The sequence below is a fragment of the Ixodes scapularis genome, unplaced genomic scaffold (genome assembly GCF_016920785.2).
Source record: "Ixodes scapularis isolate PalLabHiFi unplaced genomic scaffold, ASM1692078v2 ptg000312l_1___fragment_3__unscaffolded, whole genome shotgun sequence".
NCBI classification, from domain to species: Eukaryota; Metazoa; Arthropoda; class Arachnida; order Ixodida; family Ixodidae; genus Ixodes; species Ixodes scapularis.
Genome location: NW_024609958.1, coordinates 2650667 through 2676260, shown reverse-complemented (window position 1 = coordinate 2676260; position 25594 = coordinate 2650667). Strand labels below are relative to the sequence as shown.

The 25594-nt window shown below is 47.0% G+C and overlaps 1 protein-coding gene and 1 pseudogene across 1 annotated transcript; both read left to right on the top strand.

The window, feature by feature from the left end:
- Positions 1-20270: 20270 nt before the first annotated feature.
- Positions 20271-20958, top strand: LOC115321361 (the record flags this gene model as incomplete). The annotated part of the gene is made up of 1 exon (XM_029981565.3): positions 20271-20958. A coding segment is annotated over one exon (507 nt), but the record flags the coding sequence as incomplete, so codon positions are not given.
- Positions 20959-22147: 1189 nt separating this feature from the next.
- Positions 22148-24199, top strand: LOC121834046 (annotated as a pseudogene).
- Positions 24200-25594: the final 1395 nt, after the last annotated feature.

Sequence of the window (25594 nt, the reverse complement as noted above, 5' to 3'; positions counted from 1 at the left end):
GAAAGTGACGGATTGATAATTTTCCAAAACTTCTTTGGTTTGATGGTTAGTATGTTGGGGAGGTCGATACTATAGAATTTGGTTTTGGCGTGATTTATTGCGGATTTATAAGCCCTAGCGCATTCGTAGTAGGCGTTTCAAGAAGCCGTAGTGTTGACAGCCTTAGTCCGCTTATAGAGTTTTTTTCTCCGTTTGGATTGACTATGAATTGTTTTATTGTACCAAGGGTTAGTGTTATCAGATATAATACGGGTCAGTGGAATAAAGCGTTCGATTAGGTAGATCATTTTATCTTTGAATAGAGTCCAGTTTTTATTAACCGTTTTTTCCCAAAACTTATCTGAGAAAGTATGATAAAAATCTTCGAGGTTTGAGTTGATTGATGCGTAATCAGCTCTTGTGTAATTGCGAATGAATTTGCAGTAATGTGATCTACGAGGAGCAGAGAGAGAAAGAGTTAAATCGATGACGAGATGGTCACTAATGCCGGGTAAGTACGTGATGTTACTGAAGAGTGAGTGGTCTTGGCTTAAGCATAAGTCAAGTGTATTGCTACAGTGATTAGTAATCCTAGTAGGCATGGTGTTTACATTTGGGCGATGGGTAGAGCTGCGGGCGAGAAGAACGGACGGTCGGTTTGAGCGGCGAGGGCTTTTTGGCTCTAGAGAACATTGGGAAGGAAAGAACGGAGCGGGGGCGGCAGAGGGGATGGAAGAATAACAAGTGGCTACGGTTAACATATGCTCACAATGTCGAGGTCGTGAGTTCCTTCGAAGAGGGTGCGGATGTGACGGAGTGAAAATGTCAGCTTAAATGGTCTACTGCGCATACCCACCGCGCAACGCATTAGGAGGCCGGTGTTGTCTGTGTGACGTCACTCCCGTGACCAAGTTTCCGTGACACCGATATCCAAGCTTTGCACTCCATTTCAAACTATTACGTGAGCGACAAAGCGAATGCTACTGGAATGCTTGTTTCATTTTACGATGAGGTTAAATGCCGCAGCCCGCTCAGCCAGGTTAATCGACAAAGCTCTCAGCTCTCGAAAATATCTTTGCAAGGAAAGATAGCCGAAAGGCATGCATATTTGTCGCCCGGAAATGACGTGATTCACGAGATCCACGACAGGACTCGTATATGGAATTTAGCAAGTGTGACCATTCGAGCAATGCAAATCGCAAGTTCGTCTGCTTCTAGGACTGGGGTAGCGATGATGTCAGAACGTCGAGCGTTTATTGGCTGATGTCAGTGAACTGGAAGCACCTAGCACTCTAAAAAGAAAGGTATCACCTTATACCCTTTTCAACCATATAATGCACCCCAAAACTTTAGTTCGACGTAAAGCGAACTATAGTAGAACAGACGGCCCCAAATTTTACGAGGTGCTTTAACGGTGCGATGTAACTTCTTAAATAGCTAAAGTACGTATCAAAGACCACAAAAAGAAAACACTGAAGTTTGGCAGTAGGGCCAAGAAAACCCGACTTACTTTTTTTTGGGTAGTAAGTAGCACGTGCTTTAACTATTTTAATAAGCTGTACCACACGGCTATCAAGCCTCTCGAGAAAGTTAGTGCCGTCAGATCGACGTCAGTGCGCTGTACGTTGAACTGAAGTGTTGGAGTGTATTATATGGGACAAGGGGTGTAATGATACACCCTTTTCTTAGAGTGCAATCCTTTAAATCAAAGCCAATTAGCGTCGTTTTGAAGTCACCGCAACTCAAACACGATACTAAGAAGGGGGGGGGGGGGGGGGAGGTGAGGGGGAGAAATCGTCCCCTCTAAAACGTCTTAGGTCGTGTTTTTGTATTGTTTGAAGAATGTGGGAGCACTCTTGTTCGCTGGAAGTGGCAAGTTGACTTCAACGATGTGCACCAGCCACACCTCACAGAGTATTTCAAGTTCCGTCATCTCTCTTTAGAGGAGAGTGTTAGCCGTCACTTTGAGGTCTTTTTGGTGTAGACGGCACCATGTGACATGGTGGCGACATAATATCCTGGGCTCCCTCCGTCCGCCGTGGATTCTATGGTCGCCCCCGCTACCTAAATTATTGCCCCCCCCCCCTTTCCCCGGCTAGAGTCCTAGAACCAATGTTTGGGACCTCCCCCCCCCCCTCTTAGTATCGTGTTTTTTTTTTTTTGCAACGACCGGCCACCCCATGGTGCAGCGTGTCCGTCGACGGTAGAGAGTCCTCATACCTTCATACACACCGACGAGGTTGATACACACATGCGCTTTTGCGTGAGTCGTAACCTCTGAGCCATTTTTTCGTCTAATCGTTTTTTTATGAATTTTGAAGTGAGCGCAATCCGGTGTCACTCAGCTCGGGCACGTAGCTTGGGCTAATGCATAGACGCCAGTTTACCGCCCAAGTCACGCACCGAGTGCGCGAGAGCGTCACGCGCTGGCACATTCAGGGCAACAATGGATGTCTTCACCCTGAGACAGACAGACATGCAGGCACCCTAGTCGTCGGGAGCCAGAGCTGCGCGTTCATCCCCGTAGCGCCCTCTTTCCCGCACGGCATGTTGATCCCGCTCGTCACGTGACTGAATTCGGCGAATAGCGGCGCCGCGCGTTCGAGCTGCACGGCACGTTCTAAAATAGGGGAACGTACGCCGGGGCCGCGCGACGTCTACTCTCTTGCACGGCACTTGATCCGGTTCCTCGCGTGACCGGATCTCGGCGAATAGCGGGGCGGCGCTGCGTGGAAAACAGACTCGCAACTCTGGCTCCCGTAGGGAGCCTATCCAGGAACTCTAGTCGACGCTGTCGACGCAAATACGCTGCAGAGGAAATAAGAGAGTGAAGAATGATGTACATGCTTTCGCATTCACAACTCATAAGAAGTGCTTAGGTGTACCTCGAGCCTTTTCTGTGACATTATATGTCGATGCATTCCAGAAATATAATGGTTGGATTTTTGGCTTGTGCGAGCTCGGATGCGGAGACCAGAGGGTGCCGTTGCCAAAGAAAGCTTGCCCCAACGGTACTATGCACGTAAGTCACAAGAAAATGTTCCCGCCGCCTTCGCGCTTTTTTGTTGTTGTTATTTTGCGAGTATTAGTTATATGACAGATGCCCTGTTTTATATATTTTTCAAAAAGTTATTTATCTTTGAATTTTGCTATACTAAGGCCATTACACAATTCTGTTGTTTTGTAATAGGACAAAAGGTACTTATTAGGCTCTCAATTTCTTCTTTGCAGAGCTAGTACACGAACTATTGTTTCTTTTTTTTACATTTGCAAGACCATGCGTCCTTTCATCGAATCCCCTTAAAAAGACGTAGTCAGTCATCTTTTTTATGTATATTCAGATGATCAGATATTTTCTTATATCCAGTCTCCTGACGGTACATAGCGCAAAATAATTTTAACGTGCAACAACTACATAACGTTGTTGACAATTGTTTTATGAAATCGATGACACCTCTGATATTATACCCAACACCACATGGTCATGTAGACTACTAGAGAGGCTGGTAGGAACAGAAAACTAACGATCCAGCTACAATTCCTGAAGCCTCCTACACTGTTAGCGAAAATGTAATATTTCGCCCGTTTACACCCCATTTTCACTCGTTAGCATATTTTTACACGCTCTGCTAGTGATAAATCGTCAAAAAATTACTTGGGGTAGTAAAAATTGGTGTTTCGGTTTCGGTTTACACGACTAGGCGTGTAAGCAACACTGAAAACACCCCAGCCCAACACCCCAAAACGTCGAGCGCCATGTTGCTTCTGCCTTGAAGCGGTACGGCGGACGTAGCAGCCGAAGGTGAGTGTTTGATTTTTTTTATCAAGTTTGTATAGAATGTAGCACGTCTCAGATTTTTATTACATGACATTCAAGAACGTTAGATTTGCTTTGAGCAAGCCGGCTCAGGCGTTAAGCCCGATTCACACAACCGGCGTTTAGCCACCCCGTCAACCCCGTCGATTGGAAACGACTCGACTGCTCGCCGGTTCTTTTGCGCGAGCTTTCGCTCGGGCGCTGTGAACCCTATGAACTGTGGTGCTCAAAGCTAGCACAATTAGGCACGGCTAGCGTCCCGGTGGAAGCTGCAGAGAGCGGAAACCGAAGACACCGTCGCATAAGAGTGGCGAAGCCGCGATCCTGCGCTGATCGTTGTCCCGCCGCTCTCTCCGGCAATATCGACACTTCGCTGCTGGGTGTCTCGTATTTCGACGTTTTAGAGAAACTTGGCATTGGCAAGCGCGAGGAGTCTCTATATCGTTTTCTCCGTCGCCTGCGTGGAGGAAACACGGTGGCGACAGAAACATATGCTCATGCAGTCAGTCAACTTGGACAATCCCCCTGTTCCCTCAATCCTATCGCATTCTTTGACTGCGTTTGTGACAACAACGTTTCCCCAGTGTGAAAGCTTTCAGTCACAACGGGCTACAAACTGGGTTGTGCATTGCATGTAGCCCTGAGGGAATTCTTCGCCGGAGACACCAGCACATTAGTTTCATTGGTAAGGTGACCGGCCACTAACGTGTTTGGCAAATGAAGCGATCACGGGTAAGTAGAAATGCAAACAATGTTGAATGAATATTAAGGTGGTTGTAGCCAGAGCCTGCCAGTTGAAATCAACCTTTAACAATATAGTCTGCGGTAACTTCTTTTTGCACTTAGGATTGCAATTTTAAACACAAAGCCACTCCACATAGCTGTCGAAAATCGTGTAAACAACAGCAGTCATCGACCCCGGTTCGGATGAGCGAAGCCTTAGCTTGGCATTGAACGAACCTTTGGGCTTCATCACGTAGCAAGCATGGGTGAGGTATAATTCAAGAACATTTAATGTTCGACGAGTTTAGTACGTTGTGGTGCTTTCCCATCTGTTTCGGTGTCACGGAGTGAGGTTCAAATTAATAAAAATAATTCAATGATCCACTCTGAGAATAAACGAGAAATTACGGGAAAAGAACAAGAGAGCTAAGTTCGACCATTGACTAGCGCTAGGTCCACGCCTGGTGTATAATCAGTAGAGAAAGATGATGACACAGGGAGGATAAGCAAACAAAAGATTAGATTTAATAAAGTGAAAAACTAAGCTGTACACGGCAATAGAGCACTCAACACAAACCACACTCCAGCTCAAAGCTATGGAGCCCTGCGAGCCAGAAACTAATACTAAAAAGACTCGACGCTCATAAAACCGGAATAAGCCAACAAAACAGTGACGAAAACCCGACACTAACAACGAGAGCAAACGAGAGATGGAGCTCGAACGTTACCGCTACACACATGGGATAATCCCCCAAAACAGTCGCGACAGAAAGTAGCACTGTGTAAAAATCTTCCCAACATTCAACAATTCGTACTTCAGAGCCAGAGAATGCAGTAGACAAGTCCTAGAAAACCAGGCTTAGCTTTCCGGTAGGTGCCGAGTCCAGAGCAGTCCGTAGTCTAGAGTTGTCGGCCGAAGAACGGCGTCTCGAAGTCCAGCGGTCCAATTAGAGGCTTGATGAGGTCGACACCGCGCACCACACAGCCACACATGCTTCAGCACAACAAACTCAAACACTTGTCCGACAGGCAGGGCAGAAGCCAAAAATTACACGTTCCAAGACTCATCTGCAGGGAGTAACCGCGTTGAGTAGCGACCCGGCCAGCTCTGGGGTTGGACTATCTTCTTTGTTCCCGAACCCCCTTTTATAGGCTCGTCTACCGACCAACCTCCCGTTTCCCCGCCTTTCGGGTCAGTCAACTTTCAAGAAAAACAAAGCTACACAGCAACGACCCAAATGGCAAAACCTATTACATTTTTCAGACAACCAAACATATGTGCCCATCCATTGCCCCGTACGAGTCCAAAAACATCAATTATCGCCGATACATAGAACACGACAGGCGGCAGAATGAGCAAAGCCGCCGCCTTCAAAAAGCGCGCTAGCCAGCGTAAACATCTTTGTATCCCGGCGGCGCCCCTGCATGTCAAATCGGCACCATACGCGAGCCAGCATACGCACCCCTCCGTCCGCGAGGTCAAAGCCACAAACTGTGACCTGGGATGATCTACGTCGCCCGTTAACAAAAACCCATTCCGCAAACGAGCAAATTCGTTGGGGACTTAAAAAGGAACTACGACGGGACGAACCGAGATTAAAAGTGGCACCACACTCCCCCTTTTTGACCGTACCAACACTTAAAGTGGTCAAAAAAAAAGATCATAAAAGTATTTAAAAAAATGAAGAGAAGCCTGAATTTGTGACACCCGGTTTCTCCATCCTGTGTTTTTTTGGTGCTTTTTCTATTACGAAGCGAGACATTATTCCAGCCGTAGGCACCAGATGTAATTCCCGTCTGCGATCATAAGATTATAGGATCCTAACTGCCGGCAGCTAAGTGTCAATTACATCCGGCTTGTGCATACAGTGCAACATCTTTTGCTATTCAGCCGATCATCACTTTACAGCCTGGGTATCTGTTCTTGTAAACAACAGTAGTGCTACATGTTAAACGGCTCTAAAGCGATAGAGCAAACTCACATCTCATTATCTTTTAGCTGAATAAACTGTTTGTTTGGTTATGCTTGTTATCCAATTTTTGTTTTAAATTTAATTTTCTCATATAAACACCTTACATTATAGAAAAAAAATCTTTTTATAGTACGGAGGTGTCCATATTAAGGAGACATGACTGTATCATCTTTGAAACTAGTTTGCCACAGCCAGTGTTATAATATGTATTGATTTTTTATGCAGTGCCTGCCTTTCCTTGCCCCTTGTGAGGACGACTGAGAGAGCGACTTTGCGCCACAACGACGGATGGCAAGTGTCCCAAGTGTCGTCACCTATAGTGGTCATGTGCTATGTGTTCGCAGCATTGTAAGCCGACCGTGGAGCACTTTCAAAAGGGAACTTTCGCCATGTGCACAGTATGGCCGTGTACAATACGGGGCACGTACAGTCAGAAGAATTTTGAGAGGGAACATGCGGGCGCGTGTCACTTGGTACAGGCAGAGCAGCCTAGCAAGTGTCATGCTTGTGCACTGAGGAGCCCTGGTTTGAAGAGCGGAGGCAGAAGTTTCAGCGGCGGTGTCACCGCCCTGGCGGCTTGTCGCCGAAGCAGAAACGGGGTTAGCTAGCTTTGCTCGTGGCTGGCTTTGTGTAGTGTGTGTAGACCGGGAACGTAGGCTTATGAACTTAGGCAACAAGAATACTACACGGCTTTGGTGTTTTGGTACGAGCAACAAACGTGACACTATCTGCTACGACTAGCTACGACCACCCACCGCAGCGGTGAAGGCATCCAAGAAGCAGAACCTGTGTATTAAGCCATTGCCGTAACCCAACAGTGCTCATTTGTCATGGAGGGCTTTCCGCCCAGAGACTTTGCTCGTCACTGAGTGTTATTTCCCGTGTTTCTCTTTGTGTGCGCAGTGGCTGTACGGGCCTCATACAGCAGTTCTTCAGTCTCAAAGGTGACTAAAAGTTGAGGGTGGATGGACTTGCAGCAATCCCCTCGGTTGGTGCGTGTGACAGAACCTTTGTACGGCATCATCGGGAGGATGCTGTTGTGAGTTAGCAAGTTGTCCAATTGTATGTTCATTATGCTAATATTTGAAAAAGCTTGTTTAAAAGGATGCTGGACCAAAATTTGGATTTCATAAAATAAGGCCGCGGAAGCTTTGAACGGGAGCTCTACAAACTCCGAAACATCACTCATACATTAATATCTCAAACGGATGGCCGTATTCTTGGAAAGGAAAGGGCACAATCAAACAAGAAATGTGACATCATACTTCTCCTGGTACACTTTAGAATGAGGGGAAGCAGCCTCGCTTCTCTCATTCCCGCTTCAGTTCACCTGCTTAAGGGGATGAAGCCTAGAGGAGAGGGAATGAGAATCGCGACATCACATGTCTCGTCGGCCTTGTTGAATCCCACATGTTTCCAAAAATACGGCCATCCATTAGAAATAATGCTGTATGTGTGATGTTTTGGGGGTTTTGCAGCGTCCCGCCTACCGCCCCAGTGTTGTTTTGCAAGCTTCGAATTTCGGTTAAGCATACCTTTTAATATGAATAATTGTGTCATCAGAATGTTAGAACATGTCAGTTCTACACAGCTACTCTCAAACATTTTCGAGTGGTCTCGCCTGCCAGATTCAAAGGGGGGGGGGGGGGGGGGGGGGGGCAACATGTACATATTTTTATGTCTACAGCACAAATAGTTCCTATCATGCACTCTAAATAGCTGTCAATCGACAGACTGGGTAAAAGAGTGAGCACAAACAAGTCCAACTACCAACAATGCTGTCCATGGCGAATCTTGGACACCATGTCTTACGTTATGTGGCCTCAGCGGTCTTTCTATAGTTCTTTTCATTGTTGCCGGTAGAGCAGCTACCGATAGGGGGGGTTGCGAGGACGTCAACTTTGAAATGCAGTTTCTTCACATAATGTTTGCACTTCGGGAAGTTTCTACACATATACCTTGAAGTCGCTATTGTACGGATGAAACAACTTTGTAAGAGTGTCTATGAAAACTTGGGCAGGGTTCTCTTTAACGTGCCTGACTTACAACAAGGCTGTCCAACTTGAGAAATTTCACTGGTGGGAAGCTTATTTTCATATAAGAATGGTGTACTTCTTCACAGCGCTGTATGTATCCAACAGAAACTCCAGATGTGTTCAATAAAAGTAGCATTTGCTAATATTGTGTTTTCTGTGTATCTGATGCACTAGGTTGTATTTGTTTTGAACGCTTGCTACGTTTAGGCTATAAAAAATAGTCTAAATTTTATGCCGACAAGCTTATTGAAAAAGAAGTGTTCGGTCTGAATAAAAGATTCCAGAAATTACACTAAAATAAATTGCTACTTGGGGTAGCAAAAATGGTGTTTTACAGTCGACTCTCATTATTTCAAACTCCAGGGCCCGTTTGCTCGAAGCGCTAACCGCGGCTGAAGTTAGCCGCAGTACCTAGGAGAGGGATTTTCAAATCACGTGACTGGCTCGGTAGGGATGCGGGGAAGCGTGACGGTGCCCCGGTGAGTGAGCGCCGCACGCTTTGGAACTAATATGTCGTTGTAGCTGCAATACCGGGCGCGTTAGTCAGCAACGAATGGTGCAGGAGGCTTTCGCTTTGCCTTACCTCACTTCATCACAAAGCATGAGCAAGGCTCTTGCCGCATTTTTTAGATAGTCTTTCGACTCTGGCCATTCCTAAGCCTAAATGAATGTGGTAATTGTCGGCTTAGCAACATCTTTGGAAAGCGGATTGTCTTGACTCTATCGGTCGGGTATTGATTGCACACAAAAGCAAACAGCATCCCTATAGACCTTTTTCTAAATTACCCAAGCATCGAGAAGAACGCTGAAAGTATAATTCTGCGGTCCGCGCGCACTGGCCTTCCTCTTATAAAAGATTCGAAGTAAATAATCATAATAAATATTTGACCAACGCGCGTGCAAGACAAAATTTGTTTTAGACTTTTTGCTTTAGAACAGTTACTACTTCAGACGCCAGCACGTGCAACGCGTGTAACTACACTTGTAGCATGCACCTCGGTACTTGGGAAATTTAGAGAAAGGTCTAATATGGTCTATTGGGACGCTGTCTGCTTTTGTGTGCTATTAATACCCGGCCGATTGAGTCAAGGCAATCCACTTTCCAAAGACATTGCCATGCTAACATTTATCGCGTTCATTTAGGCTTAGGAATGGCCAGAATCGAAAGACTATCTAAAAAATGTGGCGAGGTCATATGCTCATGCTTTGCGATTTAAATGAGGTAAGGCAAAGCGAAAGCCTCTGGCACCATTCATTGCTGACTAACGCGCCCAATATTGCAGCTACAACGACATATTAGTTTCAAAGCGAGCGGCGCTCACTCACCGGGGCACCGCCATGTTTCCCTGCACTCCTGCCGAGCCAGTCACGTGATTTCAAAATCCCTCTCCTAGGTACTGCGGTTAACTTTAGCCGCGGTTAGCGCTTGAGCAAACGGGCCCTGGAAGCCACACACTTTAGTTTGAAATATCAGAAGATTGAATTATCAAAGTTCATCTAAATATTGTCACGAATAAAAACATACTTCTTTATTAAACTTAAAATCAGTGTGTAATGCGCCGAACTTGTGCTGAGAAACATAAATTAACAAAGACTTTTGGTGGTGTCGAAAGGACTGCCTCAAGCAGCCAAGCGAAGGTACTTTTGTAAGCGCGTGGGTATCTAGGAGTTTCTGAGCTCGAACAAAAAAAATTTAGAGTCGTCTCATCATTCCAGTCACGCAAACAAAAGAAAGAAGGACATGTGCTGGCGGGGTCAGCGGCATGTGAGTCGATCACGCTGCTGACTCGGCTATTTGCACGTGGCATTACTCCCCTCTTGTGAAAGACTCATAGTCTTTATGCAACACAAAATTAAATTAACAGCTTAAACAAGACTAGGTCAAAATACAGAGTCTCGTAAATAGCAGATTTTCACAGTCCTACCGAGCATACCTAGTTCAGTTGAGTCGGAAGACGTGAATCGCCTACGGGTCGCAGAGGGCAGCGTGACAATGTTGATGTGCCATTGGCCAACGACTTACAACTTAGGTCTCATGTAGCGAATAACCTTGAGGTCGAAGCAACCACTTTAACAGTTCCTTGCTGCGACGATGAATTGGTGTTTAGATTCACAGTGGGTAGCCAGGCTGAAACTGGGCGTCGTGGTGACAAAGATTGTAGCAGTCATCGTCAGGAAGTTGTGGCTTGCATCAAAATGCGACCAAGCTGGCAAACTTCCTCCGTTCGTTGAGTGACATACCAGGCGTCGTCGTCCTGTTCGTCTTCGTGACATATACCACACTTGCCGTAGGTATTGTCATCGGGTTCATCATCAAGGTCGCCGTCAAGTTTGTAGTCGTGGTTGTCGTTAAAGGGCAACTCCGGACCATACTTTCAATTTTGGGATTATGACTGTTTTTAGTGCAGTCAGCGTCCCTGAATTGCAAGGTGTAATTTTTTCGTCGTTATTGTGCATAGTTTTAAAGATATGGACGCCTCAAAGTTTTGTTTGGAGCACGGCCAACAAAACCGAAACTAGCCGCTCGAGGCCCTGGCAGCCGCTATGTGAACGTGACGTCAGGATCGTTCTCGTTCAACGAGTACGCAGGTTGATCAGCAGCTACTTCTGTTGCGCTAGCCGTCTAAAGGTAGGAGGTAAGCTGATTTTATTTTAATTCTGTATATGTGGTAGTTATCCAGCACATGTAGGAAGAGTTAGTGCGTATACTCAAAAGCTAGTGACTGAAAAACCCGTAAACTCGTACAGTGCCGTACTCGGCGGCCGCTGCCGCCGTGCGTGTGCCATGCCGTACTTGTCGCTAGTATACCCAAAAGGTAGCGACTGGAAAACGAGTGAACTCGTTCAGTACCGTACTCAGCGGCTGTCGCCGTGTGTGCAGTCTTCCGTACTCTGTCGCTAGGCCTAAATTGTCATCGGGGCTCCGTGGATGGAGCGGCGTTGCTCTACGACGCGCTGCCAGTGAAGTACAGTACTGGGGGCCCTCTCGCTTTCGCGCTGCGGGTCAGTAACAGACACGAAGCTTTGAGGCTTTCCGGCACGGGCTGCTGCGTTAAGGCTGTACATGTCTGTTTTTGCATTCTTTTTTCCTTGGGCGCGTAAAAGCCAAAGTCCACTCGTCGAACAGCGTTTACCCACACCTTCTTCAATTTTTGGTACTTTGGAAACTTGTGAAAAAGCACCTCCGTGTTGTGCAGCGGGTGTTTTGAGCAGCCCACAGCACTACAAGTTCTACTCGGCATCCTTCGAGGAACAGCTGGGCAGTCTTGGGCGCTACGAGTTGCTCGCTAAAACCAGTCTTTGAGTCCTCACAAGCAAATAAACAAAAGGCTATACCGAAGCTACACGGGCTACAGGTAAAAGCAATGGCTAAACATGACAATCACAAGTCCAAGTAGCAGTGGTAGCGGCTCAAAGAAGCGCACTCCGCGTAACGCTTGGAGGAAAAAAAGAACGATACTGACGTCACGGCCCAATGTTGCTTTAGTGATCGGCAACCCGCTAGCCGACCGCTAAGGTGCAGCGGCTCGCGGCGGGTCACATTTTTATTATCGGCATTAGTTGAGAATGCGGCATCCCACGGACGTAATATTTTGGCTGGGGTCGTATTTTGTGTCACTACAGCGATACCAGTAATTTCTTTAATTTCGAGTTTTGGCCGGAGTTGCCCTTTAAAGTCATCGTCCGGATTGTCCTTGGATAACTGTCAAAGCCCTAGTCGGGATCGTCTTCCATGAAATTGTTTGAGTCTTCGCCTGGGTCATCATCAGTGTCGTCATCAGTCTCGTCACCACGGTTGAAGACTGTTTGTCATCGAGGCCGTTGTCAGGTTGGTTGTTGACATTGTAGCCGGGTTTGGTCTTTGGAGTTGTCGTCCGTTTCATCATCAGCGTAGAAGTCGTCATGATGTTTTCGTCTAAGTGTGGTAGCCAGGGGCTTTGTCAAGTTCATTGTCCGGGTCGCTTCCGAGGCCATAGTTGAGGTCGTCGTTGGTGTCAGAGTTGGAGTCGTCCTCGGATGATTTCAAGGACGTCGCCTTCACGATCGTCGTCTTCAGAGTTATCGTGTTCACAGATGGTACGCTTTATGGGCATAGACTGCGTTACCCTGCACATCCACCAATATGTCATGAACAAAAACAAACTTGATTAATAAAACTTCAGATCAATGTTAAATGCAGCGAACTTGTGCCGAGAAACATAAAGTAACAAAGACCGCACATACTTTGACAGCGACAAAAGGACGACTGACTCGAGCAGCCATGCGAAGCTCTTTTTGTAAGCCCGTAGGTATCTAGAAGGTTCCAAGCTCGAACAAACAAGATTCTCGAGTCATCTCAAACATTCTAGGCGTGCAAACAAACAAAAGATTCCCCATTCCACCCAACTCCATTGCAGAGAATTGGAATTTTCTAATACTAATTCCATTCCTTTGAACTCCTGGAAAGGAAAAACTGGGCCCATTCCCACTCCTGGAATGGCTGAACTGCTGCATTCCATTCCTCTCAATCCCTCCCAATTGTGAAAATGGCACTTGACAGCTAGTACTAAGTTACCGGAAAATAACGTCGGCGTAAAGCTGGCGTTGTGAAATGCGTAGACAACTGCAAAATTCAAAACCCTACCCGCAATCATTGATTTTACTAAGTTGAGCTTTGGTCACACATAGCACTAGTGGCAATTGGTATGGGGGCACTGCAGATATTGATCGCACCACCAGGTGTAAAAGCCTCGTAACAGAGAGGAAAACTAAGTCGCCCATCTTTTCCACAAAAGAACCGTATATGTCCTCCACTTTTACGAGATACATAATAAGTGAGGAGTCACGTGTATTAACGAAGTGCGGGCGGTGTGACATTGTCCCTGCCTGGTGGCCTGCAACTGGTGCTGTAATCACACATGGTCCCAACAGCCTTATGGTTGCATCTCGCAGCACCAGGAACGACACTTTGGCTGTGTTCCAAATCTTACCCAAATAGATCCGAGTTACTCCGGTGGGTCGTGTCACGTGACAACACAGATTGAAAAGTGCTGGGCACGGGTAGTTTTTGGAACGCTGAGGTACAAAACCCTTACCCTGGATTAAGATTGAGTAAATTGCCCTTGTCAGCCTACAACTCTACAGTTTGGGTTGCTTCACTGGGGTTGCCACTTTCATCCTCGAAGGAACATAAGCAGTCAGATAACCAAACCGTCAGTTACCTAAGTGCAATAATGCCGTTTCGAAAGCCCCTTTGACGGCATCTAAGCAGCTCGCATTAGAACAAAGCCTATTCCATTCCTACTCTATTCTGGGCAAAATGTAACTACTAATTTCATTCCCATTCCATTCCAGTGCTGCCACCATTTTATTTGCATTCGATTCCAGGGTTGTGGAAGTGCGGAATCGTTCCAACTCTGGAGTGGCAACTCCTCAACACTGGTGATAGTCACTAAGGCACCCAGTTCAGTGTGAATGCTGTCCTCACAGCCCATCCAAAGCTGTTATTACTGTAACAAACTCCAGTACGACGAAGTAGTTGAATTTGGAAGCCTGTTGTGCAGATTTGTACCTTGCATTGTTTCCGGTATTTTTTATTTCTTTTGTATTTTATAATGGACAACAACCGTTGTAATCTCGGTATTGTTGCCGAACCTGAAGGTTTTATCATCGGTGCACTTTTAAATAAATACATATATGCCACAGCCGCAGCTCAGCGATGAGCACTTACACTGCGACTTAGGTGTTTCGTAAGTATTCATTTTGATTGCGCGATAATGATGTTTGTCTTCTGTTAGAATTAAAAAAACCAAAACAATATTCAACATGATGGATAATTTTGGACACCTGCGGCATGTGTGATCTGAGCATTTGTTCTTTTCATCTGAAGTGTGTCTCTTGCTTACTACCTATAGAGTATACGATGTTGTGGACGGAAAAGATGCTGCGACCGACTCCCAGCAATAAAAACATTCTGTTTATTCTCATGTCGTTGAGCTCGTGGTGACGAGTATGAGTAGCACTGTCATCTTTGGCGATGCCAAGGCTGAACCGATAGACTGCCGCAGAGCTATCGCCCTCAGCTCTGCACTGTGAGCAATGGCACGATTTTGTTGAGGTGACTGCGGCTCCAGAGAGGTGTCGTTGCTGTTGACGTGTACCGCAAGCAGGATGACATATTAGAGAGCAGGAAAGAGAGCGTTTGGAAGCCGTGCATGGTAGTTGATGCCGAGGTCAGGAAATGAGGCAGCAGACGGGGGAAATCGACCCTGTCGTGCTTTCAGTCCGGCTCGATCAGTTTGGAGTGTACAGCCTCGGACTGAAAGGGGGATGCCGGCCGACTGCGGGGCCGATGCAACATCCCCTAAGATGAGAAACCGAACTGAGAGCGAATGCCTGATATGGCAACGATGAGGAGACCCTGGTCGGCTAGCAACATGCCTTGTGAACAGTGTGAAGATGTCGATGAATATTCACTTGCCTAGCTGGTGGGGCAAGCAAGGTGGTCGCAGCCCATTGCTGGGAGATGCCGGTGCTAGATGCGACAGAGCAGAGGTGGTTGCGAAGGCGCTGCAGATGTGGAGGCTGAGAAAGTTGAATATGTGCCTACTGCATTTTCGTCCGAAAAGGCAGAGCCATTGCCGTGCCCTTGGCCACGAAGAACATTCCCCTGGATAGCAGGCGCTCGGAGTCAATCATCATGTCCAGGTCACCAATCTGTAGCACTTTCGATCTTGAGGACGGAAGAGACGGTGCAACAGACTCTGAGTTTAACTGTGAAAACATTTTCTTTATTCTCGTACCGTCAAGCTCGTTCCGACGAGTAGCTTGCTTTTATACACTGCAGTCATTAGCATTATAGTTGATCTAAGTATTTTGCAACACTATTAATACGGCAGATTGGGCCAGTTGGTACGGCATATTTACGAACCAGCGCACAGGTAGACCAGTTACTCAAAATCCAAATACACAAAAATATACACTCGCACAGCGCTGATGTGAGTTTTTTGTGTTTGGATTTTTGGTAACTGTCTACCTGTGCGCTGGTTCGTAATATTGCAACACTGCCGTCTTTAGGCGGTGTGGAGGCTGAACCGATGGACCGCCAGAGGCCCATATCTGTATCTGTTTCATATACTGAATGCCTTTTTGCACGGCTCTGTGTTTACTTTTGTCTTCCAGATTTTTACTGCTCACTTGTTTTTTTAATTTTATTTAGAGGATACTACTGGCCATTGAAGGCCCAAGTAGCAGTGGGGTGCAACATATGCATTCACACACCTACAACAACAAACAAATAACACAACATTAAGAGGTTTACAACAACTAACCAGCAAATATACAGGATATATATATTTAAAGGGGGGGGGGGCGGCACAGCATGCATCAAGCAGCATGTAATTCAATCATTTGTAATAATAGATGTGAAATTTAAAACTCATATTTAAGATTGAACATTATCAAACAAATGTGAATTTAATTAGGCTATACATTTTATATAGACTGTTACTTTTTATACAATTTTGTCTAGATTTGTCAGGATACAATCTGCAAGTACGCATAAAGTAACTGGAAAGTTAAAAGAAGCAAATTAGAGATTGCAAAACCTACTTCTCAATAGATATTTTTTCCCAAAGTATTTACGTGATAGTGCAGCTGAAATAAGGCTCCTTTTTCAGTTTTTTTTATTTGAAACACCTTAAAAATACATTGTTTTCTAAGATTTTTTTGTTATTATTATGCTTGGAAAATTAAGTTACCGATTGTGTTCAGTTTATTCTAAACTATTTATATGAAATTCCAGAGTGCTTTTGTGCATAACAGTGGCTAGATAAGGTTTTTATAACTTCTGATAAAACAAACTGACTAGTTTCTCTTTAGTGACCGTTTCGCCAAGGTGACAGCAGAACAAGTAACGGATCCCGACGTCAAACTGCAGGAATTTGAGATATATGTTTTCTTAGCGAATGCACGCCACTGTTGTGACATATTTGAATATCCTTATCGCTTGCTTGGGCTCAGCGGGTAATGCAGGTCGGCACTAGCGTGAGTATAAAGGCTGAACTGCATAAAGCGATTTAGCGAGCGACGGCGACAGCGACGAGTCAGCGACGTATTACGAAGATTTCTTACTATCGCTCGTCGCGTCACTCGGTTTTTGGATTTCCAGAAAACATCGTTCCGCTTTCATGCGGCTTGCGTCGTCGCGCGAGTGATCGAGCGTCAGCGAAGCGGGTCGCCGTCGCTGTTCTCGTCGCTCGCAAAATCGTTTACATTCGGTTTATACTTCACGCTGTCAATAATATCGACTCGAGCGCGCATAATTTCATTTCCACGGGAGCGCGTGTAAATCAAACCCTAAACCAAGACGGGGGCTGCAGCCAGCAGCTTTGAGAGCGTCATACAATGGATTATAGTTTGACAGAAGCAAGCACACACTTCGCTAGCGCATTACAGCCTTGAGCGCTCGAACTTCCGAGAACGAAACCAGATTTTGCTACATTTTGGCTAGCTCGAAACATTTTTTTAAAAATATAGGGTGTCTTTTAGCTATAATCTAGACTAAGAGAAATGTGTACCTTCCCAAATTATATTTATGTCGCCGTACTATATAAGTAATAATTGTGTAATATCGTTACGTTCATATAAAATACGGGGGGTGTCACCGGACCTTCGTCTGAAACAAAAAGTCTGCTATATATACCGAGCGGGTTTTTATTAAAATTGAGTAGGAGTGTCGGGTTGTTAGTGCCTCTGTTCGTTGTTTGTGTATGTAGATGCTTGTATGTTGATCTTGTGGTATGTGCTGTGATGTATGTGCTGTGATGTATGTGTGTCACTTCCACAAATGCCGAAATGTCCTTCATTTTTGTAGTTTTCCGCATACTCACTAGGTGGCGCAAGCAGCCGCCCAATTTCATTTTAGCTTTGTTTGTACGTAGTCCATTTATGTGTAAGGAACCACACCACATAGCTACAGTCTAGTAGAAAAGTAACCGTGTGTTTAAATGGCGCATAGCGCCGGCGTTCAGTTCGTCTTCGTTCGCTGGCCGTTTCGGTAGCCGATTCGTACCCGGAAAACCGCAAAATTTGCGTACACACGAGATATGAGTGGATACGTCGAAACGTCGCGTACAACTTTGCTCGCGGTAAAGAGGTGAGCGGGACGTCGGTAACGCCGGTCGGGTAGGGTCGGGTCGGGTGGGGTCGGTGTCGGAGCTATTCGTCGTCGCTCGCGGCAAACGGGCTTTTTCAATAAAGTTCATGTCTGTGGTCGCGAAAAGATAACTGCTGCGGAAATTACCCGGCGTCGGTGACAATGCAACCGGCTTGAGGCCTCGGCGATCGGCTGAACCGCCACGCGAACGAGACCTGCTCGATGGGGAAGCACGCTGCTGGATGCAGTCGATGGTCGCTCCCACTGTCGCGTAATCGCCGTAATGGATACGGCGTCGGCGCTTGGGGGTGAATGCTTGCGGTAGTTCAGCACGTATGGACGATTACGAACGAACACGTGCAAACTACGCTTTCGCTGCGGCGAAAAGCCGTGTAAAGCGCTGGGCCTCGCTCGTAGAACCCGTCTTGCGTCAAACGGCCGCCATTGTAAAAAAACACCCCTAGACGTGTGATCGCAGAACGAAGTACACGTTCAAAGATGTTCATTTTACACGAGACCTCGGGTGCAAACGAAATACACCGAGCCTCCCGTGTAAAACGAACACCATTTGGGGAGTCCGCCCTGGGACAACGGTTTACACGTCCAGGGCTGTACTTTTTCGCTGTGTGTGTACGCTCTCAACGTGATGGTGGTAAGTACGATCACATATATACTACGTTTCACCTTAGCATGAACTAACTGAGAAGACTGTGCGAGCGCGAACGGCCTGACTGGAGCACTCGCTGCACGAGCGCTCGTGCAGCCGCCGGGGCTTTATCCAAAGCAGCTAGCTCGCGCTTTTAGCTATAGGTCAATGCCCGTTCTGAATGGGTTTGAAAAAGAGCGTAACGCTAATGCGGTGTGGATATGCCATTTTATAAATTAAAGTTATGGGTTGTTAGTGCTCGTTCATCCTCCGCACAAGCTTTTGTTCGACGGACGGAGGGAGGGTTGTTTTCATGTCGTGTTAAGCTTTTAAGCAATAGTTCGTGTCCTGCAAGATAAAGTGTAAACTCTCCTTTGAAGAAAAAAGCAAATGCCTAAACTATTGCGTGGATCAAAGGTAGTGGCTATTTATCATATAATTTTAATCTTTGTAACACAGACAGCGCTCTGTCTGTGTCCTTTTTCATGCATTCCGTCGTTGTTTTTGTTGTTTTTTTGCGCTCAGCGCTCTGTCTATATCCTCCTTCATCCAGTCCGTCGTTTTTTGCGTTGTTTTAATGTTTTAAGTTTGTAAACCACGTAATTTATGGTGGTGTGTTGGTCAGCATGTAAATCGTGTTTGACAGGGCCCCATGACCATGAGTGCAATGAACTGTTTGTGGATTCAGTTGAAATAATGTCGACACATGTCTCTCTATTGCAGGTGTGTGACGCCGACTGCCTGGTCATGAGCATCGACCCACGGTATCCTGGGTCGGTGCACGACTCCTTCGTGTGGCGCTACTCGTGGCTCCGGAGCAACTTCGAGCAAGGCCGGCTGGTAGACGATGGCAGGTTTCTGCTCGGTGAGCATACTCCAGTTGTTGGTACTGTACATGATGGCTCTGCACCACTTATAAGCTACAATATCACACATACTGTTGCGAACATAGATAACTGGCATGCGCTCTGGCCATACCTGTGACACGTCTCCTTGGAAACACTCTGACGCAGCTGTCAAGTACTGGGGGAAAGGTTGCAAACATGCGCCTTTCTTTGCTTAGTTGTCAACAATTTTAAAGGGATACTACAACAAAATTTCGGTGCTTATTCTTTGGTCTATACGTGTTCAGAAGAGCAGTATCACATCGGACACGCCAATATCTTGTTAAAAAAGAGACAAAAAGGCATTAAAAAAATTAGGCGATTAGGAAAGAGCACCTTCTAGATGTCTAGGAACCTTGACAGGTAGTGACCGATAACTGTCTCGCTTAGAACCATACATGCTTTGAACCTGACGTCATCTTGACAGCTCAACGGCCAGCAGAACAGACAAGGGGAGGGAGCAACTCCACACTCAACGGGACTCTCTTTTGTGTGTACCAAGATTATAGAATATTAATTTGTCACTCAAAATTACACAAAAGCAGCTTTGGGGTTTGTTGCGGTGGCCTGATCGCTGGCATGCTTCGACCGCTTTTGTTGCTTGAACAGCTAGGGCATCCTGACGATGTCTGCCTCGCCGCAGCTTTGCTCATCCCAAGAGAAACTACATCACAGTTGCACCGGATGTGACGTGCTCTCTGGTGGCTGCTCTCCGAGCGCTTGCCAGTCTGGCCTGTTTATAATGAAAAATATAGCCATAAGGCTCAAAAGGGAAATGTATGATTGTCATTTACGGGTATTCTGGATCATGTTCAGCCTATTTCTGAACATGACGGGTGCATTTCAAATTTCGTTGAAGTATTCTATTAAAGAGAACAGCATTAATATCATACATTTCCTTCTCTGAATGTGCAGGTGACAGCGGCTATGCCTTGGAGCCTTGGCTCATCACCCCTGTCCCTGGATTCCACGCGACCTCCACCGCATGCGGCCGGTTTAATAAGGCACATTCTTCGATGAGGTCCGTTGTGGAGCGCTGCATTGGGCTGTTGAAGAGCAGATTCCGGTGTCTGCAAAGGCACCGGGCTCTGTTTTATCATCCCACAACAGCCACCGTCATTATATCGGCGTGTGCAGTGCTCCACAATATCTGCCTTTCATCGAATGAGCCAGAACCGGAGCCAGACTCTGACCCTGACGAGCCAGGGTTGCAGTCTGGGCCGAGCTCGGACGGTTCTGAGTCGAGCTCGGAGGGGTCAGCGGCGGATGACGAGAGGCCGGCTCCTGCCCACCCTCGGGTCAGCCTCTCGGACAGGGGGAGGGCTCTGAGGCAGTGCCTTGTTGCCCAGTTCCAGACCTGCCACAGCCGTGCCGCTCCGGAGCCCCACGCAAGCCACGGTGGCAGTCCCGCCCACCAGGGACACCACCAGCGCCAAGGAGTCCGTCGCCACAACGGAAGTGCCGCCCATCAGGGACACCGTCGGCGGCAGGGAGCCCCTCATCGTCCTCGCCACGGTGGCACTCCCGCACACCAGGGACGCCACCGGCGACAGCGAACCCTTCGTCGTCCTCGCCTCAACTGACGCCCTCGCCACCAGAGAAGCCCTCCCCGTGGCAGTATGTACTGCACTTGTTGTTCCACAGTCATGGCCGTCCATAAGCTCCACAGTGTCAACTCCGCCTTGCAGTTCGTCGCACAACCACCATGCTACCTTTACGGACATTTAGTACTGCCTCCGAAAAGCTATTCGGTGCATCAGTTATGTTGATTGAGCCTTTTTTTTTTCATTTGTAAGCAGGGTGCACAAATTTTTTTAACAATAGCAGAACATTTTGTAGGGTTATGAAGCTAGCCTTTGCAAGAAACTGAGAACTCAATGAGGCTACTGGTGAGACCTATTTTATTTTTTACTACAATATATTGTTTGTATCGGGTTTGGACAGCGACTCATTTTCTCTACACTTCTATTGCCCTGCTCCATTTTACAATCTATTATGGCTACCACAGAGCCAGGTGTATTACTCGATAATCGCAGACTAGATTCGTGCCAACTTGAATGTATAAAGAAGACAACAAGTAGTTTGTTTTTTAAAGTGCTTTCTTTTTCTTTATAACAATGCCGTAACGTGAAAAATAAACATGTTTGAAAACACAGGTTGCAATGCTTTCTTTAAAATGAAATTGAGCATGGACTAGTAAACACCGTATACATTCTTTGTCATTATCAAGGATATATCACAGACATTATTTCACACTTCACTTAATTCAGCACAGTGCCATTTCGTTTGTGTTTTGTCACACATTTGAAAACACAGGTTGCAATGCTTTTTTTAAAGTGAAATTGAGCATGGACTAGAAACACCGTATAAATTCTTTCTCATTATCAAGGATATATCACAGACATTATTTTACACTTGACTTAATTCACCACACTATCATTTCGTTTGTGTTTTGTCACACATGGAAGCATGACAGATTCCATAGCTGAGGCATGTTGAGATCAACAATAATATAAGAAAACAAACAAAAAACAGGGACACAGACGAAGGGAAACAGGGCAAGGCGCACTCTCATCCCTGTTTTTTCAGCGCTTTTTTTGTTTGCCATGAACCAACTGGCCCAAATCTCCACTTTATTGCGATATAAGAAAAATCGCAAACCCAGAGGCTAGTTTCAGGCGGAAGAAAACTACAAGTATAAAATTCCTATGGCACAAGCCACTTGGCACCTTTGATGAAAAAGCACACACTACATATTGCTGTCCTACCGACATGAGGAATGGCTAGTTTTAGCATATATCTGTCATGCCTGTTGCCAAGAGCATATTACTAACTTGCTTCACTGGTTATAGTGACTCCAATAAACAAGTACAGAAGGCACAGTTCTTTGTAAACAAAATATGAACTGAAAAGCATGGACGGACTTTCCCCTAATGTCAACATTGTTGTAAAGATGTTTAGACAGCAGAACATCAGCCTTCCTTTAAGCAGTGGCTCACTCATAGTATTATTCACTGTATGGCGAGCCCAGTGTGCGTAGGAACTTGTCCATTAACACGCACCACATACCAGTGGCACAAAAGAACATATTTCTTGTCTCCGCCTGGAGAACAAAACAAAAAAAGAAAAAATGAATACCAACTTGGAACATAAAATAATCATCCATAAAACTAAATTATATCTGGCTGGACTCAGCGGTCCTGGGCTCGGCTGGGCTCGGTGGGGCTGGGCTCGGTGGGGCTGGGCTCGGCGGGGCTGGGCTCGGCGGGGCTGGGCTCGGCGGGGCTGGGCTCGGCGGGGCTGGGCTCGGCGGGGCGGGGCTGGACTTGGCTGGGCTGGAGGGGTGGCTGGGCAGGGCTCGGCAGGTCTTGGCTTCGCAGGGCTCGACTTCTCTCGGCAGTCAGCAGCAGAACGACCTCGACGAGCACGCGGGTCGTGTTTTGGAGTTCCAGGGCCACCGCTTGTGTGGCGCGAGCTTGCTCCTGGTTCGACTCCGCAACAGCCTCCATGCGGTGGCTGAGGGTATCGATTGAACGCAGGAGCTGGAAAGACGGGGCATTTAATGCGCAGCAACAACATATTTCTAGACACCCAGAGGGCGTGAAAACCTTGCATATGTCACAGTTCGGTTTGCATTATGCTTTTGTAGATCTCCATTGCCCTCTGCTGCAGTCCCACTTTCACAGTGGCATCTTTATTAAACTCGTACCTATTTAGTCATGTTACGGAGTTCTATGTTTGAGCCAATACCTGGCCTTGGAACTCCACGTCCCGCGCGTCCCTCGTCTCGTTCTGCTGCACCTGCCGAGTCTGGTTGGCGACTGCCTGCATGGCAGCCTCGTCGTGCCGCTCCTGCCTCGACATTCGGGGGGTGGCACGAGGCGCCGTGGGCCGCACCCGGGGCCTTGCAGGTGGCCTGACATCTGCCAGGAAACAAAGAATGCTTCTGTCATATCAGACAATCCTAGTTGTCTTCATGAGAGGTCTCACCCCGCGAGGTGGAGGGCACCGGCTCGGCTGCCTGCTGCCCGTGACCTGCCTGGGCGCCTGTGGGTCTCCCCTAGAAGGGAATTTGTAAGTCCTAGTCAACACACAGGACTTGTCTGCATTTTCTAGATATTGAGAGTGGGTTTGTTGAGGCTGCATTCCACTCAGGGGAAAAAAAATTACACTGTTTCAGAGGTAGTGCCATTCATGTCTAGGATTGACTCCCCAAATATGTCTAGTGGCAGCTCAAAAGGTTGCACTTCCCCTGTTTTTGTGAAAATGTACCTGTGTGATACAGAAATTGAATCTTACGACAGCGTGCACACAACACAACTGAGGGTTGCAACAACCACAAAAGCAAGAAGAAAAAGGACTACACAAAAACTACAGATGTTTTGGCCTTAGAAACTCCAGTATTACTGCAATAAATATAGTGTTTTTTGTCGTAAGTGCTTTTGTTTTAGATTTTGCCTTTACGTGGATGATTTAATCCGCCCTCCGATTCGCTGAATTATAAAAAGTGCCAGCACCTTTAATGCATATATTCACATTCACAGGGGCGGATTTAGAGGGGGGGTCGGATGTCCTGACCCCCCTCTTGATTTCTGCATGTGTAAAATTTAGGGCATTAAACAAGGGAGAGGGGGAGGGGGTTCCTAAACATATGTTACGCTGACCAACACCTGACCCCCCCCCCCCCCTCAGGAAATTTCTGCATCCGCCCCTGCATTCATATTTATCACATTTCACTGCGGTATACATCTTAGCTCACTGATAATAAAACCCTGCACGGATATTCTCCATTGGGATTGAACAGCTACATGTGCAATAGTATGTTAGGTTCAAGCGTGCACTCACCTCGGCCTCGTCCTCAAAAGCGGGGACGGAAAACCCAGGAGCGCCCAGGGCCGAGTCCTCGCCCACCAGCGTCAAAATACGTGCGTATGATGACGCCAGTGAGCGCACCCGGCCGCCTCCTCCCCCAGTTTGCCTGCGAGTAAAGGAAGTAATTCAATAGCTTGGTCCACACTATGAGTAGACGACGCAAATTACCTCGCCTGTTTCGCCAGCTCGGCTGCCCGCGCCCGCGCCTTCGACACCCGCACGGCCCAGTAGCGCTTCCAAGCTTCCGGCTCCTTCCTCGGAGGCCCGAGGTAGTTGAGCCGGGAGGTTAGCTCGGTCCAGAGACGAACTTCGTCGTCTCTGGACAGGGCCGGGCTGAGCTCAGTTGCACCGCGTACCAGAGGGGGGTTCTCGAACATAAATGTATCGAGTTCCTCCCTCTGGGCCGCGGTCACACGTTGCCTGCTCCCGTCGTCCATGTTGTTTGAACCATAGTCACTGACAATTTAAGAAACGCAGGGTACTGCAAGACTGGAACCTTTTATTATCGCTCCGCAGCCAATGAGATAGCCGCATTAGCCGATGAGAACGCCGAGGAACCAATCACGACGCAAGAAGAGCGAGCATGACAGGCCACATCCTCCCGTTTCTTGAGCCGTCATCAGTGACAGTGATTTGAACTAGGCGCTCATTTGCATCCCGCATGTTGTTCTAACCTTTTATGCGAGTTTACTTCATCTAATATTTTTTGGAACCGCTACAAAATCACTTGTTCATTTCAATAGAACACGTGTATTTTTTTAGTCTGACAAGTTTCTTTAAAAAAGAGCCGATGTGAAGGTCGCCGCCGCAAGGGATTGGCTGCCATCGCTTGACTAAAAGCAGAAAATGCCTTTCCGGTTGCCGGAGAAACGGACGCTTGCGTAGGGACAAGGCTCCAGATAGGTACCGCCGGGAAAGCGTAGGTACGGCAGGGGGACAGCGTAGCTACTTCCGCTCTTTGGCGGTTGGCTCTTGACGCCTCTCAAGTGAGTGACAGACGCCAATCTTGCCATGTCGTCACGGCGTCAAAGAGGGCGGTTTCGCGGTGTGCGCCGTTGCTTGGTTACGCGTCACCTGCCACTACGTCACTTCTGTTTCTAGTTTCTCGAAAGTCCAACATAGGTCCCCAGATTAAAAACATGGCGGCTGGTTTGTCACGGTCGACGCGGTGGACGAAAATGGTTGTGCAAAGTGTTTTAGGCTACATCAGCGTGAAAGTCTCGACAAAATGACTTTCGATTGTGACAAGGATGCAAAATATTGTCGCGTGAAGTGTTTATCGACCCCTGTTTTCAAGTTGGCTCTCCACTTTCAGGGCGTGTTAGCCCTAACCGAGAAACGTACGGAGCTGTGGGGCTCGCGTCTGTATTCACGTTGGTTCTTCTGTCAACGAGCTTATTCGTATGTACTTACTAATTTTCGCATAGCTGTAACGTATTGTTATTTACCACCTTGTTTATTTACACTTGCAGCGCGTATCCTTCAATCTGATCAGCGCGTTGAATAGTGGCAGTACATGATCTCGGCG